The sequence below is a fragment of the Mizuhopecten yessoensis genome, unplaced genomic scaffold, assembly GCF_002113885.1.
Source record: "Mizuhopecten yessoensis strain PY_sf001 unplaced genomic scaffold, ASM211388v2 scaffold57, whole genome shotgun sequence".
Lineage (NCBI taxonomy): Eukaryota > Metazoa > Mollusca > Bivalvia > Pectinida > Pectinidae > Mizuhopecten > Mizuhopecten yessoensis.
Genome location: NW_018403356.1, coordinates 142,946 through 164,167, shown reverse-complemented (window position 1 = coordinate 164,167; position 21,222 = coordinate 142,946). Strand labels below are relative to the sequence as shown.

The following is a 21,222-nucleotide window of genomic DNA, read 5'->3' as shown; positions in this document are numbered from 1 at the left end:
CATAATATATTTGTTGCATTTAAAAAAAATTATTTGTGTATGAAAATATTAAGAAGTCACTAGTGTTTTTTTCCTCTGTTTGAAACCGCTACTTGTTAGAGGTCAAGGACTAGGCCTGTCACCCCTAAAACTGAACAGTCTAGACTAGTTTTAAAATATCAAGAGAATAGACTATAGAATTATATACAAGATTTACCCGTACAAATAGGCTGAGATCACATTAATAAATGTCGCCAAATATGTATTGATACTCATACTTTCATTATTGTTTAATAAGTTTGTTTGAACTGTGGTCTAAGCCCAGGTACTTGGATTATACGATTTGGACATGGTCCATCAGTGTACATCGTTTTTGTCGAATAGGGGCAATCTAGATTATATATAACGATGTAATTTTAAAGAAAGCGAGGCTATTATTAGGGAGCAGACAGCTAGAGGTCTTCAATGTTTGAAGGAGGCTCCACCTTTTCGTAATTAACCAGCAGAATTCGTTAACATTTTCACATACTGGCTATGCAACTATGTAGAGGTTACTTTATGGAAATCTAATTATAAGCATTCCAATACTTAAATGTACAGTCATTTTCTCTGCATGGAAAGAAAGGTCATCAGGGACTTTATTTAGACTGGAGATTTTTTTCGGGAAAAGGACACAAAAAATGCACTTTTGTCAATTTTTTGGTGTGTGGCATTATTCGGGACAATAACAACAAGCAAAAATATAAAAGAAGCATTGCCAATTAACCCTACAATTATTTTCTTTACCACAAACTTTATATTGGACTGGTATTTTATTGGAATTGTATGGATAAAAGTGACTAGCAACAAGTTATTTATAACAGGACACATCGTTTTATACAAAAAGAGTGAAAAATTGAACAAATTATACACAATGGCTTTATACTTTATTTATTTTACATTTTACAGTCACTTTGTTCCTGATGACTAGTTGTCTTTGAGAAAAAAAAATCGGTATATTTTGCAGAGGGATAAGCTTAACGCAAAGACTAAGGTGTTCAGAGTAATTTTACATGTTTTAGGATATATATGATGATTGGGGATGTAATTTTTACCGAAAGTCGATCTAAAGTTCTAAACCCCTAAAACATCCGTATGAAAATGAATGTGTGGGTGCACTGGGACCTGCGAATTTGTTACAGTTATATTTGGACCTAAACTAAGATGTTCAGAGTAATTTTACATGTGTAAGGGGGTTTAGAACTTTAGATCGACTTTCGGTAAAAATTACACGCCAATGATCATATATATCCCAAAACATGTAAAATTACTCTGAACACCTTAGTTTAGGTCCAAATATAACTGTAACAAATTCTCAGGTCCCTGTGCACCCACACATTCAGTTTCCTACGGATCTTGATATTTTACAAAAAACTAGCTATTTTTACAGAGTTTGTGCACTGCATTTGTAAAAATGATTTACTCGACATAGCGTAACTCGCTCGACAGCAAATATCGTAACTACCTCGAGCTAGTTGACTGGTGTAAGCACATGATACGTTCCATGCGCTTCATATGTATGACCTTGATGTCGTATAGTCTCATGTCATTTTCATCATGTGAGTCAATTTATGTTTTTGTATCGAAATCTTTATTTCTGAAGTACGTGTGATTACACATTTCCCAGTAAAATTTCGATATCGGGTATTGACAAATTTTGCCATCACGCACGTGCACTAATGTTGATCCGGTGTTACTATAATTTACACTACGATATTGAAATGCCTGATACGCAATACGGAAATGACGACACGAAAAAAACATGTTAGTTACGAAGGGTGGGAAATCCTTAATAAATAACTGATTTTTATGTAAATGTTGTCTCTGAAATTGGTACAGAGGAGATTTATGATAAAACTGTTTTAAACAAGATTCGAGTCGGAGCTTAGTTCCACCCTCCTTTCGTGGTTATACAGGCTATCTATTTTGATTTAAAAAGCACTGCCTATGTATAAAGAGGCGATTTTTTTTCCAAACCAATAATAGATGACCAAAAATGTTTAATCCCATATCCAAAAATTCCAAAATTCCAAAATATGTGTATCGAGGTATAGAGAGAAACAGAAATGTTTATAAATATACAACATTTATAAAGCGTCCTATAAGATTTGAAACTAGCGCTTTAAGACACATGAATAGTATATAGTATTTCTACAATGACAGTTATAGATCTGAATTGTAGATGAAGTAGATAAAAAAAGGCATGCAAATCAGCTTTATACATAAGGTAAAAAGACAATTACCTCAATATGCATATAAATGAATATGTAAAGGATGGTGTGTACATGGCGTCTGTGCAGAGCCTAAAATGCAGACGTGAAGAGGTGGGTCTTTTTATCCTTCTTGAAATTAGCTAGGGTTTTTGATTCCCTGATATCAGATGGTAAAAATGTTAAAGCTCTGTGTTTTGAAAATATCTTTAATCATATATTTAAGGACCTTTCTTTAACTTTTTACTGTAATATTAGAATGTGATATCTAAAAGCAAGCATATCAGAGTAAGTAACTGGGACAGTGAAAGTATGGTATTTATGGTCATCGTCGAGCGGAGCAAGGCAAATTTCCTCCTCCCCCCCCCCCCCCCCCCCCCCGTAATGTTTAAAGAACTTAATCCTCAAAGTCGAGTGGAGCGAGACGAAATCTATTACTGGGGTCCACTCGGTATCCAATTGAACTTCTTGGAGCTTAGTTGAAAAATTCATGCGGAGAGCATCAGAGTCAAGAAATGACAAAAATTGCATGGATATTACATGTCTAAATAGTTTAGCGCTGAAAGTAGAATTGTATATGATTTCGTGAACTGTCTTATATTGAAATAACATGTGACGGTAATATATATATATACATATATGCTGAAAGTCAGTAGCATACTGAGCTATCGAACACCTGTGTTACTACATGAATTATACAGTTATACGCTTATTATACATATGTAGCAACGGAGGCATAGTCATCAAAATTGATGGAACCTTTGTAAAAATAAGAAGAATAAGTCACCAAAAGAATGAATATGCTGTTGAAAAACTGCGTTTAAAGAATTACATATGAGTATTTTATTCTTTTTCTCTATTTACCATTATTATTAAGGTTTCATAATGGTATGCGATGGTTTGTGACAAAGTCTGACAAAATTGGACAAGATTGACCATCTTGTAGGACACCACTGCAATAGTCTTCTGGTAAATCTATAAGATCAGATACAAACTTTACTGTAACTCCTTCAGATTTATAATTGGAAACCCACGAAACCTTAAGGTGTTCCAGAAGGGTAAGCGTCTTCTGCTTTATCGGCAGCACTCGCCACAGTCGCCATGTAAACTTACACAACAGGTACTAGCGTCGTCTGTCAATACACCTATAATATATCGCAAATGTAACGGTAAACAAGCGAGTCGCAGGACTGGTTTCATTTGTCGAATGTATGCATTTGAATATACATGTATGCTAATAAACATCTGGCATACAGAATGACGTCAGTGTTTATTGTTTATCGTCCATCGACCGAATGGCGCCTAGTGATTAGAATTTCCCAAATACATGTATATCCAGATTAAATAGACAAAATATGACAACTGCCCTCAGAGTTAGAAATAATAACAACATACAGCCTGTTGTGAAATGAAGACATTGGCATCACGTGACAAATGTAAGCGCGACCAAAGGAATAGCCTAATTTAAATGATTAGATTATTTAGGTCTCTTTGTTTATCAATAGCGTATGGACACTGAGGTATTCACAAAAAAAGAATTTCGTTACATTTTGCTTGGTAGAATAGATATGATAAGCCCATGTTTGTATATAAAGGTGAAATATATAATTAGGGATTTGAAAAATGTTGGAAAAAATAATCAACCTAGGTCGCAAGTGGCATTCGTTAATTATTTTCCCAAACATTTTCTCTCCCTCGTTACATATTCTACCATAATACACGAACATACGTTTATTATTCTAAGATAGCTTTCTATTTTGGTCAGATTATGAGGTGGTAGTTCTAGCTGAGCACTTGTAATTGATAAGATATCAAATCATTGCTAAATCATTGTTAGACATATAACGTTAACATATTTAAAGAGTAAAGAATATTTGTATAGTTAGTGATTCGTTTTGGGTCGTCATCCGATTTGGGTCCTACCTCCTAACAGGCGGTATCATTGAATGAAGTACATCAGATATTACTGTTAAAAGTCTAAATTCAATACCAACTGTTTACAGTTATAGAAACTTCTATGGACATTATCTATACCATTAATGCAGCTGATACACTCATGTACCAACGCCATTCTCTAACGATCATTTTTCTGTGTATACTTATATGTCTTATTGAAATTTTAAGCAAATGAGTTACAAGAAAATCGTGTATAAACATGACAAAGTTTATTTAAAAGTAAGAATGTTCCTATAATTCATTACAATACGCACAGACAACAAGCCGTGAGCAAGGAGTGTCATTAGATTGAAGACGTGACAACGGAATATGATAAAGGTTTCCTTGAATGATGATACTATTCTTCCACATAAAAAAATGGAAAATTGTAAAGTCTGTAATGGATTTTTCTAAAGAATCCTTTTTTTTCTGCTCTAAAATTAATCTCAAAATTTACGTAATCTTAATGGTTACGTTACTAATATTTCTTCATTTTTACCTGGCATTGAAGAACCATATTCAGCACTATCCTTACGCCTTACTCCACGATTATTAGGATAGATTTCGACCTCTCATGATTGACTTAATTCGTAATGTAAAAAAAAACTATATATTTTAAAGAATATCTCAAGTATCCTTAAATGATGATGCGATTTCTCCTGATAAAAACGGCAGATTGTAAATTCTATAAAAAAAATCTTTCTAAAAAATACTCCTTTCTTCTTCCCTTAAAAATTAATGCCGAAGTTTTACATTATCCAGCTGATCCTTTATACCCACTTTACTAATATATCCTCATTTTCATTTGACCATGGACAACCTCAGACCGCACAACCCTTTGCCCTCTTCTCGTTAACAAACATCAGTATTATGGAACAAGATATATCTGACCAAATTGATATCGTTTATTCAATTACATTTAAGCTTTATGGTCCTGAAGGGATTATTCCTAAGTTAAATGGGAATTTTAGTGTTTCTAAAATAAGACCTCATGATATCATTTCATAAAACACTTGTTTCAGGTGTTCTACGTATACGCAAGGACTGGAAACGACAAATATAAATGTCATTTATGAAGGAAATGGTTAATCCGATGATAACATAAATAAAGATCTGTGCCAATAATTCCTGTTTCAGCAAGTTAATGAAAAAGTTGTTTTTAAATACCTCTAAAACTACCTGTTACTTAACTCAATTATAAATAACCAACAGCTGACGGTCATGGTTATAGAGTTTCAAACAAAGAGTTTGAATAAGTGTATCACTGATTGGTATTTGCTGTGATTATTTTACCTATAAATTCTTGGTTAAATGAGTGAACACACTTGAAACGACTTCTGCTACTCAGAGTAGTAACACTGCAGATAAAAAAACATGTAGCTTGCTGGGATAACACACTATAAACTAACATGAAATAAATGACCTTGACCAACATTGAAGTACGCGCATGATTAAAACAAATTAAATTTTCCTGCCAGGAACAATATTGTGAAGAGAAATGATAATCAATAAGTACATTGTTATATACTCCCTGTCATACAATCACGTTAGGGTATGAGTCTTAGTTTAATTAATATGATATACTGTAACTTAATTCCGTTAGTGTCCTTGTATATAGTTGATGTCTTGTAACATGCCACGTTAGTGTCTAAATGTATCAAGAATATCTTGTTATGGTGAATGTCTTAGTTTATTATTGATATCCTGTTACATCAATAATATCTTACAAAGCGTACTTGCATATCAATAGAAACTTGTATATGGGTGTCAGATCCGGATCAGTTCCAATCTAATGAACGAGATAAGAGAAAACCCGTAATTTTGTTTGGTGTCTCGGTGAAACATTTTCTCCATTGCCACAAGGGATTAATAGATAATGATATATTAGTCGATTTCTCTCTCCCACTGGTAATACAGTAGCCGTTTTGTACATATGGTATGGTGGATAATCAAGTGAATCGGCCAGTCTTGTTTGAACTTTTCACCTCGATCACTTGGCAACATAGATATATGTTTTCTATAATTCCGCATCCAACCATATAGTTTTGTTGACAGTTTATTATCTCTACCAATACAAAGGATATGGTGGATACAGGCAATTTACAACTTGCTGTCTCACGTTTGATACAGTGCTGAATTAATACATGACTTGTATCACAAAACGGCATCAAACCAGTCGACGTCATGATGTATCCTGTCACCACATGTGGTTCCAATCATGATGTATCCTGTCACCACATGTGGTTCCAGTCATGGTGTCTCCTGTCACCACATGTGGTTCCAGTCATGATGTCTCCTGTCACCACATGTGGTATCCGTCATTACGTGTCTGTCACCACATGTGGTTCCAGTCATGACGTATCCTGTCACCACATGTTGTTCCAGTCATGATGTTTCCTTTCCTCACATGTGGTACCCGTCATGATATCTCCTGTCACCACATGTGGTTCCAGTCATGACGTATCCTGTCACCACATGTGATACCCGTTATGATGTATCCTGTCACCACATGTGGTTCCAGTCATGATGTTTCCCGTCACCACATGTGGTACCCGTCATGATGTCTCCTGTCAACAATGTGGTTCCATTTATGACGTATCCTGTCACCCCATGTGGTACCCGTCATGATGTATCCTGTCACCACATGTGGTTCTAGTCATTATGGATCCTGTCACCACACGTGGTATCTGTCTTTGTGTTTGCTGTCAATACACGTGGTATCTGCCATGACGTACCCTGTCACCACATGTGGTACCCGTCATGATGTATCCTGTCACCACATGTGGTACTCGTCATGAAGCCTTTCGTCAAATCCAGTAAAGTGTGTAGGTCACCAAAGATCCACGATACAGCGGTCAAGTCTTCAGTATTATAGGCACTGAAATATAAAAGTTAGGAACTAGGTAAGGTGATCATGACCACTGTAAAATTACTACCACGTAGGGTCTCTGGTAAAATAGTCTGGAAAAGTAGGTCACTGGTCAACAAACTCAATAAACAGGAGGGGCTGATATGTTGCTACAGAGGAAAAACACACATTTGAATACCTTTACACCGAATTTCTCTTTGAAGTAATTCAATATATATATATTTTATTTTGTTACTCGTTTTTAAAGATTTTCATATTTTGCTTTTGTGCTATTAACTTTTGTCTTTAATTAAATTAAAATCTAATAAAATCTAAAATTGTAAATGTAATTGTAAGTATTGGTGAGTAATTGTAAAAAGCATTAGGTTCTTGTTTGGAATTCTGATACATCAATTAGTTTTATGCAAATATAATGGTAACAAATAAAACTTGGCAAATGTTTTATCAATAACCTCTTCTTTCTGAAAGTCTAAATGCAGTGTGACGTTTATTTTGACATTTAAAATGCAACTTGAGCGATAAATCACTAAAAATTAATCTAATGTCGTAAGTGTTTGTTTATGTGTGTACTCTGACAGGAGTAGGAGGACCGTGAGCTGTTTCCTACAGGGTATTACGGTAAACCACAAATCATTGAAAACTAGATTAGTATTATCCTTATATCCACAGAGAATGGCAATTAGCTGTGCATCATAATTGACTCACCGCTTTTCGGAAACGCATACTTTAGTAATTTAAAACATGTGTGTAAGTGATCCCGACATATCTTGGAAACAGTAAAAATCAACCAACACTTGTGGCACGATTTCAGCTTGTCGGCTCGTTGAAAGGGGAAACACTCCATAACACTAGGGTAACGTTCTAATTCACACTAAACGACTTTTTTACGTTCTATAATTTACAGAAGTTGTATAGATGAGTTGATAGTGCGGGATGGTAATAGCTCTATATTTACATAATTAAAATGACCGAGTGTGTATTGCTTCACCAGGGCGACGGGTGCTAAGTGCCTGCTCGTGTTTATCTACACGGAACATATGGCGGAGTCCAGCAACTCTTCAATCAAACCTCCACAGGAACGTCGGACTCGTGGTCTGACGCTTCTCGTCTGTGGCTTAGTTTGCCGCGCACTTATCTCGCGCGACCACATTTAACCTGTATTTGTGGGTTTTAGTCGTTTTCCCTCCTGTGAATTATTACCACATTGTCAACATTGCAAATATTTGGAAATATGTAAACTCAAATCTTTGTTGACCGACAGCTTTCTAAATGCTTTTTTTTTTTTTTGTAAATAAAAGAAGCCGTTGATTACAGCTAGACATACCTGTGGTCGTGAATTAGGGATAAAATATGGAAGTTAATATTTTGCAAATACTAGTTTCAATAAAATGAATCGAACACAAATTAAATTGCATATTGTTTTCATCTTCTCATATTCATGCATTTTTTGTCAGCAGTGGTATACTAACTTTGATTATTTGTGCTGTTTTACTTAAGTGAAGTTGATATATGATAGTAATAAGAAACTGTATTTCAGTAATATAAACTACACAATGAAAATTTAATTGATTTTCCCCTTCGATATACGATCTATATTTATGCTATAAATTACAGTAATCCGATGATGACCAAAAAGTATTAATTATTAACTACAAAAAGGCCAAATGGTGAAAAATGGCACAACCATCGGTGTGTGTGTGTGCTTGATGTTCTGGTCCACGACATACAGAGGGATGAAATGTCGTCAGAGCAGTCATTTTGTGCACCAATCTGAATCGTCGCAATAAGAACAACGATGAAAATGTGACAAATGTTCAATTTAAATTTGTTATTGTTTAACAAACATTAAACAAAAGTTATTTTCTGATTAAACATGTAAGAATTACCTGTTCCATTGTTTTTATATCTACATAGTTAATTAATAAAAGAGGCCGCAGGCCAAGGGCCAATATGACTGACCGAGGCCTAATAACTGGGCCAATATGGAATTAGCTAATTATTGACCCTATATTATTGGTGTTAGAGTTTTACTTGTTATACGATTGAATGATAAATACCGTCGTTATAAACTGATTAATGGTGTTAGAAGTCATCATGGCATTTTCTTACTTTATTGTACTGTAGAACGATTGTTAGAGTCATCATAACCTGACTTTACTTTAAACATGGATTTTTTTATTCTTTGAATAATACTAATAATACTAATAATTCGAGGTTCTTATATACCGCTTTATCACAACCTAGGTCGTATCAAAGCGGTTCACAAATTATTATCTGTGGTTGTAGGGCCTTTGCAACCAGCCAATATCTTTCCCAACTCCCTGGGGAGCATACAGCCGGAGCTGCCATTTCGGCGCTAACAGCTAGCGTTCGACAATTCTAGCACTGCCCAACCACGTACTCATTTACAGCTGAGTAGACTGGAACAAGATAGCAAAGTATCTTGCTCAAAGAAACAACACAGAGCCGTGCCGTGACTCGAACACGCAATCCTTCGGTCACGAGCCGGCGTTCTACCACTAGACTATCGTGCCTCCTATAGCCCGGCGTTCTACCACTAGACTATCGTGCCTCACAACCCTTCGGTCACGAGCCCGGCGTTCTACCACTAGACTATCGTGCCTCACAACCCTTCGGTCACGAGCCCGGCGTTCTACCACTAGACTATCGTGCCTCCTTTAGCCCGGCGTTCTACCACTTGACTATCGTGCCTCCTATAGCTCGGCGTTCTACCAGTAGACTATCGTGCCTCCTATAGCCCGGCATTCTACCACTAGACTATCGTGCCTCCTATAGCCCGGCGTTCTACCACTAGACTATCGTGCCTCCTAAAGCCCGGCGTTCTACCAGTAGACTATCGTACCTCCTAAAGCCCGGTGTTCTACCACTAGACTATCGTGCCTCCTTTAGCCCGGCGTTCTACCACTTGACTATCGTGCCTCCTGTAGCCCGGCGTTCTACCACTAGACTATCGTGCCTCCTTTAGCCCGGCGTTCCACCACTTGACTATCGTGCCTCCTGTAGCCCGGCGTTCTACCACTTGACTATCGTGCCTCCTGTAGCCCGGCGTTCTACCAGTAGACTATCGTGCCTCCTAAAGCCCGGCGTTCTACCACTAGACTATCGTGCCTCCTATAGCCCGGCGTTCTACCACTAGACTATCGTGCCTCCTAAAACGGTGATGCGAATGATGGGTCCTAAATGGACGAAATGAACATAATTATGGTGCCGTGAAATTATTTCTTTAACTATCTTTTAGCATTAACAAACAAAATGTTAAGATATGCGCATCATTTCTTCGTATGTGTAGGGATTCTTTGCTGACAAAATATGGTGGTCGCCTCTGCCGTAGCCTTGTATCTGTAATTTATTCTGGCATGAAATAATAGTTTAAGTATAAACAATTTGTCACGTTATACAGGTTTTTGTGTTTGGACACCACCCACTTTTAGTTTTATTCTATATATATTTTAGAACACTTAAGACACTTTGTTTCCTCATTTTTGATCCGTATAGTTCCAACGATGAGTTCTAAATGGACGACATTGTCACATGGAGCAGTACAATATTTACTATTGTCACATGGAGCAGTACAATTTTAGCTATTGTCACATGGAGTACAATATTTACTATTGTCACATGGAGCAGTACAATATTTACTATTGTCACATGGAACAGTAGAATAGAGGTTTTCTGGGTTTTTTCTTGTGATTATTTTAGTGACCTGCAGAATGATGTATGATGTCGTCATGACATATTGCTGTATTACATGGTAGAACGACATCTGCGGGCTTCAGCTCCCATACTAGTCTACGATGTTATGCATCACTACAGAAGAATTCACCATATCAATAAAGCATAAATAACCAGGCATGCGATCATTTGGTTACTGGGTAACATGATTGTATACAATTCAAACGTTCTGGGGCCCTGGTAATTTGTGAGGGTTCATGATGTATTCCTTTTGTTAATGTTTCTCCTCGGGTCCTGTTGTTGTCTTTTCGTACAGACTCTGTCTTCTGTTTTTGTTTCTGTGCCTCCTTTGGATAGTCTTTTTTCAACTTATTGTCCGTTTCTACCTCTTTATTGGGTCCAAGTACATATATATAGAAAGGCATGCCATTTATTTCTCAATAATACTGTTATTGAGGTTGAGACATGTATGTTATCGAGCGATGATTTATAGAATAGTTTAAAGAGTAAGGTGTGTGCACTCGGTCAGACATGATTTGTGTACTGTAAAAGATTCTGAGGTAATTGTGCTTTCTTCGTTAAAGCCCATCAGCATCCGTTTACAACCCCCCTGTTGTGTGTGAATTTTCCTGTCTTTAAATGGTTTGTTATAATGTAAGGTTTCACTGTTACGGAAGGAGAGGATGGGACAAGATAAGGCGAGCACAAGTGTTGCCATTGATCCTTAGTGTGGTTATCTCAACACGTTTATCAAGCTTTCTTTTTTACTTGTTCCTTGTGGAGCTTCCCTGAATGGAACAATTTGATTTGATCTGACGAAAACATTAGTATCTACGGCGAAGAAATGTGAAGTATTGGTTCTCAATTACATTGACAGTTTTTTGTTTGTTAAGGAATGGTGATATCAGTGTTGTTTCCGTTCTCTCATTGCCTATGATCATAAACTTTCCATGGGAATAAGGGAGCGTTATATTTTGCTCAGGTTACACTTACACCACAGGTCTGATACTTGTCGTGTTTTTAAACATTAAAGACACTGATTGATACAACAAAAGCTCCAGAACACAATGACAACCTCCTCTATTATAACAGTCGAGAAGAGTCGGTCTTATAAAAAGAAAACAAGGTAGGTTATGGTGACAGAGTGGTAGGTAATGGTGACAGAGTGGTAGGGAGTGGGGACAGAGTGGTAGGGAATGTTGACAGAGTGGTAGGTAATGGGGACAGAGTGGTAGGTAGTGGTGACAGAGTGGTAGGCAGTTGTGACAGAGTGGTAGGTTATGGTGACAGAGTGGTATGTAGTGGTGACAGAGTGGTAGGTTATGGTGACAGAGTGGTAGGTAGGGGTGACAGAGGGGTAGGTAATGGTGACAGAGGGGTAGGTAGTGGTGACAGAGTGGTAGGCAGTTGTGACAGAGTGGTAGGTTATGGTGACAGAGTGGTATGTAGTGGTGACAGAGTGGTAGGTTATGGTGACAGAGTGGTAGGGAATGGTGACAGAGTGGTAGGGAGTGGTGACAGAGTGGTAGGTAATGTTGACAGAGTGGTAGGTTATGGTGATAGAGTGGTAGGTAGTGGTGACAGAGTGGTAGGTAATGTTGACAGAGTGGTAGGGTATGTTGACAGAGGGGGAGGGAATGGTGACCGAGTGGGAGGTAGTGGGGACAGAGAGGGAGGGAATGGTGACAGAGTGGTAGGTAGTGGTGACAGAGTGGTAGGTTATGGTGACAGAGTGGTATGTAGTGGTGACAGAGTGGTAGGTTATGGTCACAGAGTGGTAGGTAGTGGTGACAGAGTGGTAGGTAATGTTGAAAGAGTGGTAGGTAGTAGTGACAGAGTGGTAGGTTATGGTGACAGAGTGGTAGGTAGTGGTGACAGAGTGGTAGGTAATGTTGACAGAGTGGTAGGCAGTGTTGACAGAGTGGTAGGTTATAGTGACAGAGTGGTAGGTTATGTTGACAGAGGGGTAGGTAGTGGTGACAGAGGGGTAGGTAGTGGTGACAGTGGTAGGGAATGTTGACAGAGTGGTAGATAATAGTGACAGAGTGGTAGGTTGTGTTGCCAGAGTGGTAGGTAGTGCTTACAGAGTGGTAGGTAGTGGTGACAGAGGGGTAAGTAGTGGTGACAGAGTTATAGGTTATGGTGACAGAGTGTTAGGTAGTGGTGACAGAGTGGTAGGTAGTGCTGACAGCGGTAGGTAATGTTGACAGAGTGGTAGATAATAGTGACAGAGTGGTAGGTTGTGTTGACAGAGTGGTAGGTAGTGGTTACAGAGTGGTAGGTAGTGGTGACAGAGTGGTAGGTTGTGTTTACAGAGTGGTAGGTTATGGTGACAGAGTTATAGGTTATAGTGACAGAGTGGTAGGTAGTGGTGACAGAGTGGTAGGTAGTGCTGACAGTGGTAGGTAATGTTGACAGAGTGGTAGATAATGGTGACAGAGTGGTAGGTTGTGTTGACAGAGTGGTAGGTTATGATAACAGAGTGGTAGGTTAGGTTGATAGAGTGGTATATTTTGGTGACAAAGTGGTATGTATTGGTGACAGAGTGGTAGGTAGTGGTGACAGAGGGGTAGGTAGTGGTGACAGAGTGGTAGGGAAGGGTGACAGAGTGGTAGGGAATGGTGACAGTGGTAGGTAATGTTGACAGAGGGGTAGATAGTGGTGACAGAGTGGTAGGGTATGGTGACAGAGTGGTAGGTTATGGTGACAGAGTGGTAGGTAATGGTGACAGAGTGGTAGGTAGTGGTGACAGTGGTAGGTAATGTTGACAGAGTGGTAGATAGTGGTGACAGAGTGGTAGGTTATGGTGACAGAGTGGTAGGTAGTGGGGACTTGGTGGTAGGTAATGTTGACAGAGTGGTAGGGAATGTTGACAGAGTGGTAGGTAATGTTAACAGAGTGGTAGGTTTTGTTGACAGAGTGGTAGGTTATGATAACAGAGTGGTAGTTAGGTTGATAGAGTGGTATGTTTTGGTGACAAAGTGGTAGGTAGTGGTGACAGAGTGATAGGTAGTGTTGACAGAGTGGTATGTATTGGTGACAGAGTGGTAGGTTATGGTGACAGAGTGGTATGTATTGGTGACAGAGTGGTAGGTAGTGGTGACAGAGTGGTAGGTAGTGGTGACAGAGTTGTAGGTAATGGTGATAGGTAAAGGTAATTCCCATTCGGTTAGTAAGATTACGTCGTGTGTACTGAAATGTGATGTATCTAGTCGTATGATTGAAACTGCAGTACCACATAATGAATATTGACAGACTTTATTATCTGCAAATTGTATGAAATCTTTATGATGACCAATTTAATTTTGTTTTGATATACAATCATATTTTAAGTCTATATAGGTCAAGGTCAAACAGTGTAAAACTTGATCAGGTTACTTTCCCTGATCTGTATATTATAATTAAAAGGAAAACCTGAATTATTAAAATAGAGTCCGGCTTTGATGGCATGTTTATATTTACATCTCTTTTGCGTCCTCCTATTGCAATGCATAGAGACCGCAATATTTATGAAATCTTAACTTCATTTTGCAAGTGATCACTATAGTGACGTCACTGATCTGATTGTAACTACTGATTTTTAACTTCACTGAGCAACGTTTAGTGGTACAATTCAATAAATCATAATTACACTATTAAAATGGAAATATTAAGCATGGTAGTTTTTTTTTACTAATGATTCTATGGGCATATTACACACATTGTTATTGCTGATAAATTAACGATAATCCATGGCGGGCGTTATAAGTTTGTCAGCAATATCAGTGTGCGTTTCAGGACAACAACATTTATTTTAAAACATACATTACTTAGTATTTGCATTTCCGTAATATATCCTCTAATTTAAGGTAATAGGATTGTGTCGCCATTTCTCAGTAGAATTTCTTCAAATTTTGAAGTTGTATTGCTTTGAAGTAAAGAAAATTTCCTGCCGCAAAAAAAAAAAAAAAATAGGTTGTCAGAATTTTAAGGATTTTAAATGGAAATTTATGTAAAAAAGGAGTGAATTTTGAAAAAAAAATGAAACACACAATGTTTTGAATATAAATAATATGCTACTGCTCATCCTATGGGAACAGATGTAAACAAATGGGAACAGATGTAAACAAATGGGAACAGATGTAAACAAATGGGAACAGATGTAAACAAATGGGAACAGATGTAAACAAATGCATTTCAATCCTCAAATATTATCATTATCCTGATTCCCTGTGAAGACATATTCACGTATTTGTCCATAACCCCTTCGAATGTTCTATAGTAAGTGAAATTGTATACATTATGAAGCTATTATACGTTTTTATAAATGTACATGTATGCTTTTTTTTTTTACATAATTATAATGATACAAAGTTTAAAGAACATGCACAAGGAAAGTAAAAAGTTGTTTCAGATAGTTAAGCGGTAAACTCTTTAGAGATAAACTAAATTTTTATATGGAAACATCAGTGTGAAATTAATGCAACAGTGGATATTTGGTATTGCATTGCCATTATCTTACAATGACTCTGCATTGTTTACCGCTCTTTGAAATGTATATACAAATAAATGTTAGTAAGGATCGTTGTTTGCTGTTTCAGAAAAACAACACGTGTATTTTAACCACAATATATCGTTTGTTCGATCTAATGCGTCTTTCTGCAACAGAATATTCTCTTAAAGAGTATGACGCATTCCCTTCTGAAGATGTCATTGCAGAAAGAGTATATGATGGGGTTGATTGCACAGTTCAGGAGATATGACCTGAGGAATACGTGATACACCATCTCGTTAGTTTTTTGTTGTGCCGTCCAGGCCGAGGGGTTAATAGACCGGTGAATGGCGATGCCAAGAAACGGTAAAAAACTGATGATATATGCTAGGGTGACCAGAAAGAGCATCAACGTCGTTTTACCTATTCGTAACACTCTCCTGTCAGATACAGTACTTTTTGTACGTTTGAAGGTGGATTTGAGGTCTAAGAACGCCATCTTGATGGCAGCTCGCGGGCTTGGAGGTGGTTCTGTGCTCGCGCTTCGCTTACTTTGCTTCTTCAATGAATGCCTCTCTGTTGGATAGTCGTCGTCATCATCCATAGAAACGGAGGAAAACGAGCGAACGGAAGTGGACCTGAACTTCCAGCGTTGACACACGCGCACTCCGACAAATATATAGAGCACAGTGAGAGTGATGAAGTTGATGAGCGTGCAGATACAGTTAAAGGTGAAGTAGGCCAAAGGATAAGGACTGGTCACAAAGGCATTCTCGATCAAACACACTTTCAACACCACGCCGTGAGCAGGGTAGTCCTGCGTCCCGTAGATCACAAGAGACGGCCATGTTGTCATCAGAGCCAAAATTATGGAAAGCCAGCATACGAGTTTTGAAGTCCTGGTAGAAATTGCGTTCTCATGAGGCCTACATATTCTCTGATATCTATCCACTGCTATGGCTATGAGAATGAGAGCTGCCGCGCTATTGCACGTGTATGTAGTAAAACGTGACAACTTACAGACGAAGCTGTGGTCAAATATAATGTAGTTAAATAACATGAAGATTTCAACCGGAAGTGTTAACGTGCAGTTTATGAGATCAAGTGTGGCTAATGCCAGGATAAATATCCTCGTAGAGCTGCGTCGCCATCTTGAATAATAGATAAACCACACGATCGCGTTACCCGGTGTGCCTATCGCCATCAGGAGAGCAGTGTAAATGATTGCGGGAACCAGACGTTCGAACTGATGTATACTGAGCATGCGTATGATTACTTCCGGTGCCATAGCCTGTCCGGAATTGTTCGAAATATTCATATATGTCGTAGTGGAAGCAAGTGCCATCAGTTGTGTTGTCAATAACGTGGTGGTATCAACACTGGTGTATCCGGGGGAGTCCGACGTCAGCTCATCCGCCATACTGGATGTCGGTGCGTTCGTAAGAGAAGCACTACGGATCTGATCGCGTTATGTCTCTGGTTATTTAGCAACGATGAATTGATTCATGGCGAAGGAGGTCTAGGATGGCCATCTAAAAACAATAAACAATACTGTCAGATTATGTTTGTCACTTTTAACCATTAACAACCTTACATTATTCTCCACGGTACATCCTTAACTACGACGTTAGTAACGAGGAACAGTGTTAGTCCCAGTACCTATTAGTATACTCCCAGTTCCTCAGGACGGATCCCATACTTGGATATATTTACCATAGTTTTAGTTGCAAGTCTATATTCATAGAGAAGAGATAAACTTACTTGTCTGTTTATGTGCGGACAATATCAAAACATTTTTGCAAAAAGCATGCGCATATAGAGGAGATAACGTATTTTGATATAAGTTACGTTATATATACAAGGCCATGCCTTGGGCGTACCGGTAGTGAGATAACGATGACTCAATGTTTAATCAGCGTGTGTAATGCAAGTGCTTTCTGCTAATAACATCATTGTGTAATACACCAAGTCTGTGTTATTCATTCACGTATGCAACGACATCCACCAGCCAATAAGTTACAGGCAGCGCTCCTTGACAAATCGACGCCTCAACAGGTTCGAACCCAGTAACCCGCGGTGTGTGGCACTATTTCACAACAGTCGTGGAAATGCTGCCAATTCGTGTGACTGTAGTGGGGTCGTGCCAACTTTACTCAACACTCACCTTATAACATACAACAATCACACTTGAACAAAATATAATGTTAAAAGATGTATGCACGTGGTAAAAGGGATTTATTTTAGACTTAACTACAAGGCTGTTAAACATATGTTATCTAATTCTGTTATTCTGTCAGGAAAGTATCTTAATATTAAACTAAACCATGATGAGCACGTCACATTGCAAATAATTTAACAATGGTTTCAAACTTAAACGCAGATATTCTTGCAGTGCAAGACTGGTTATGCATCATAATGGAAACAGGCATTTAACTGGTCTTAGCTCACATAAATATTCCAATGCACAGGTGTTGGTAGAATGGGAACAAGTCGGCTATTTTTACATAATGACACTTCAATTGCGCAAAAAGATAAGGGAATGAAAGAACAACAATATTTATTATTAGAAAAAGAGCACCGTTTGTTGAGGGTTGAAACAAAAAATATCGTTCAACTCGTCTTTCACAACTGATCCGCTGTTGCACCGACCTCTTACATTGATGTCGTTAGTACTTAGGAGAGCGATGTACAATGCAGACACCTTTCACTTCTATAATTGATAGACGTATGTTTACTTTTCAATAGTAATCACATGTTAACGTATTCCACCAGCTTATAGGAAAAAGCATTTTACAACATCCTTACGTTCAAATATGTTTAAAAATAAAGACATTACCTGACATGCAAATCACTCCACTGACCAGATCCCAAAAACCATAAAACTTATCCACATTCCACAAGCAGAAACAACCCAGCTGACTGATCACAGAGATTTTTCCAAGAGACGCGCTACACTAAAACATAAATTCTAAAACTGGTAATGTAATATTTATAAATCTAGAACCAACTAGTGATAACAAAAACGGAAACCTGCGTGCAATGTTTCGTACATTTATACCATTAATTATAAAATCATGAAACTACGACATACCAGTTAGGCCCGAATGAAGTCGGTCAAGAATATTACTAGCCGTGGTAAGGATGTATATATGACCTTGGCAGAAAACTTCCGGACTTATACGGACTTCCTACCATAGTACTAGACGTGCTTTGTGTTTCATTGGTGACGTGACAGTCCTGACGGGCGTATCCGACTTAACCTGTAATTCCTGTCTGATAAATGCATCAGCGCAGTGGACGTCAATAGTTTATACATGTGTGGAATAACAGCCATTACCTGCCTCGAAGCTAAGCTGGTTGATATTACTCTTAGTACTACGGATTGCAAGATTGTGGATACATAAATAAAAGAGATCCATTTATTACCGTTACTGATCTGAAGTTTTACATGCAAGCTAGAATACAGAATTACGGTATGGAAAAACCCCACATACACTGTTGTGAGATGTGATTTTTTTCCATAAAAGATGAATTGGAAAATCTTCGAAATGATAATATTACCATCTATTTGACTTGGTATTTATATGTGCATGACATGTTTTCGTTATTCATGACAATTTTCAATAAGAATGTTATGACATTTAAATGATAAGGAATATTTATATTTAGCTCATAATGTTATCCAGTGAATATACCCATGTCATATTTTTTTGCGTATTAACTCATATAATATGATCTATCAGCCCTGTGATTGGTTGTACGTTTTAATTGTTTCAATTGTGACGTCACGCCTAGGACAAGTACATGACGTCACAGACTTACGCACTGGAGTCGAAATGGCGGCTATTGTCGTTTTACACGAATAAATTCCACAGATCTTGATTATGTGATAAAAAGGATCTTACACTCGTTTCATTTCATATGAAATTTATGAAACTTGCTCACCAGGGCTCGCTAAATCGAAAAGTTCTTAGACTCGTTTCATAAATCTCACTCGTGCCGATTACGAAATAGACAGCTATAGGTTGATAGCATGCTTATGACAATCAATTGTATACAGATTGTCTAGGTTTGTTTCGTATTTACTTAAAATCGTGACTACTGCATTTCTGTATTTAAGTTATACAGGTTGCTTATTGTAAATAATGAGTACTGTAAAATATATTACAAAAAATAAGCAAAACACTAAAGTAAAGTCTTTCAAAGCCCTCCAAATTTCTGCACAGCACTTAAATAAGTCATTTACAGCATTAAATTAAGTCTAAAAGTAATTTTTAGCATTAAAAAGTAATTAAAAGAACTAGCAATAAAAGGCTTATTGCTTTTATCACGACATTAAAACGATTTTCGTTCACAAAACTTAAACATTAGCACTACAACAAAACATAGACAGCACACTTTGTCTGACTTTAATGATGTAAAAAAAGATCAGTTTTGACATACAATGTTTTAAACTGTGATATTCCAGGTGTTTTACACAATATGTTTTATTATGTAAATGAGGTCACAGCTAGATCTACAAGAGAATCATCTTCAGAGAAATTGTATATACCTTTAGCCAGGACAAACTATTTCAAGAGATCGTTTACATATAAATGCTCTGTTTTGTGGAATGGACTAAACAGCAGTGTTAGAAATGCATGCAGTGTAGATGATTTAAAGAAGAATTGCCAGAGAGAAATATAATGTGATACTTAATTCAAATAACTTTTACAGTCTGTGATATTTGATTTTGTGATTATTATAAATGTTTGTATTCTTAACGTGTTGTACATTATGCACAAATGCGAGGCCATATTGTAAAACTTGTCTAAATTATGTCACCCACGAATAATAAAAGGTTTTATTATTACGATTATTATGTTGAACATGAAAGTTTCGCACACCATATAAACAGCAAAACTAAGAATGTAAGTATAACGAATAAAGGAACGGTTAACAGTTTGTATCAAGTTTGTAAAGGTAGAACTTCAAAAGAAAGTTCCACGTTCCACACAAGAGTATTCACTTGCACCGAGAACACATGTAGATACGTAATCAGTGGGCCTCTATTTATTTTCTTCGGTGATATATCAATGTAAATAACAAGCTGTAAACACACAATTCACTGGTCATAAAGCGGCTCAGCAATATCAGGCCATCGTTATTCGTCATTGATTTCCGCTTGTATGGAGATTCCAGAACAGACGACACCCGCCCTATTTCGAATCACGGGATCACTGGAGACCATCTGCCAGACCGTGCCGATGACCAAGGGTCTAAAACGACAATCCGAGATTTCCAGCCGTACAACGGTCACCACCAGCATGATAGGATAGCCAATTTAATTAATCATATGTTGTATTTTGAATACGAAAATTTCCTAGTCGCGAAGGTGACCAGTACGATACTGACGGCAAAGTCTATAGGACATAGATCTTTATTGTGTTACTGACACAGATTGATCTCACAGAGGTCGTTAGGACCACCTGTCCACAGGGTACTGTTGCCAACCACGACGTAATATCGCCAATATTAATGATAATGTTTTTAATTTGGTAATCCGTACAATCTGGTTACCGGTTTCCTATGTTAGGTCTAAGTATGGAATACTCAGCAGAGCGACCAAGGCATAATGTCATCCAACTGTAAGAAGTTGCCATGCTGTGTAGCACTTGTCGGCCACGAATGTTGTAAGATGGCTTTCAAATAAGAACAAGTTATTTTCAAAACGGTAATATTTGCAATGCTATATCACACTAAATAATTAAAACCAATCACTGGCAACATGCTTCAGTGCGGTCTAAATAAAAAATAAACGTACATTCTCAGTAATGAAAAATAACCCTGCAGAAATCACAAAATAACTCCACCTGTAAATTCATCCACGATCCGAATGCTTGTAACAGCACGTAACAAAACGGACAAAACGGACAAAAGTTCGACACACAAATACTGGCAAATAACAAGATAACAAAACATGACTTAGCTGTGCCTCTTCTGAACCTTTTTTCGGATTAATTGCCTACATAATATCAGTATAAACA

General features: G+C 37.6%; 1 protein-coding gene across 8 annotated transcripts in view; it reads right to left on the bottom strand.

Moving 5' to 3' along the window:
- Positions 1–14,872: 14,872 nt before the first annotated feature.
- LOC110449022 (tachykinin-like peptides receptor 99D) overlaps positions 14,873–21,222 on the bottom strand; it is a 41,324-nt gene continuing 34,974 nt past the window's right edge. For 5 of the 8 annotated variants that reach the window (XM_021495626.1, XM_021495879.1, XM_021495960.1 and 2 more), the window contains exon 2: positions 14,873–16,728. In XM_021495626.1, coding sequence (XP_021351301.1) covers positions 15,351–16,616 — 1,266 coding nt within the window. In that variant the 5' untranslated portion in view covers positions 16,617–16,728 and the 3' untranslated portion in view covers positions 14,873–15,350. Of the gene's footprint in view, positions 16,729–16,957; positions 17,046–18,032; positions 18,151–18,287; positions 18,383–21,222 lie in introns of those variants that run through there. The other 3 variants (XM_021495709.1, XM_021495789.1, XM_021496211.1) reach the window with 3 other exon arrangements.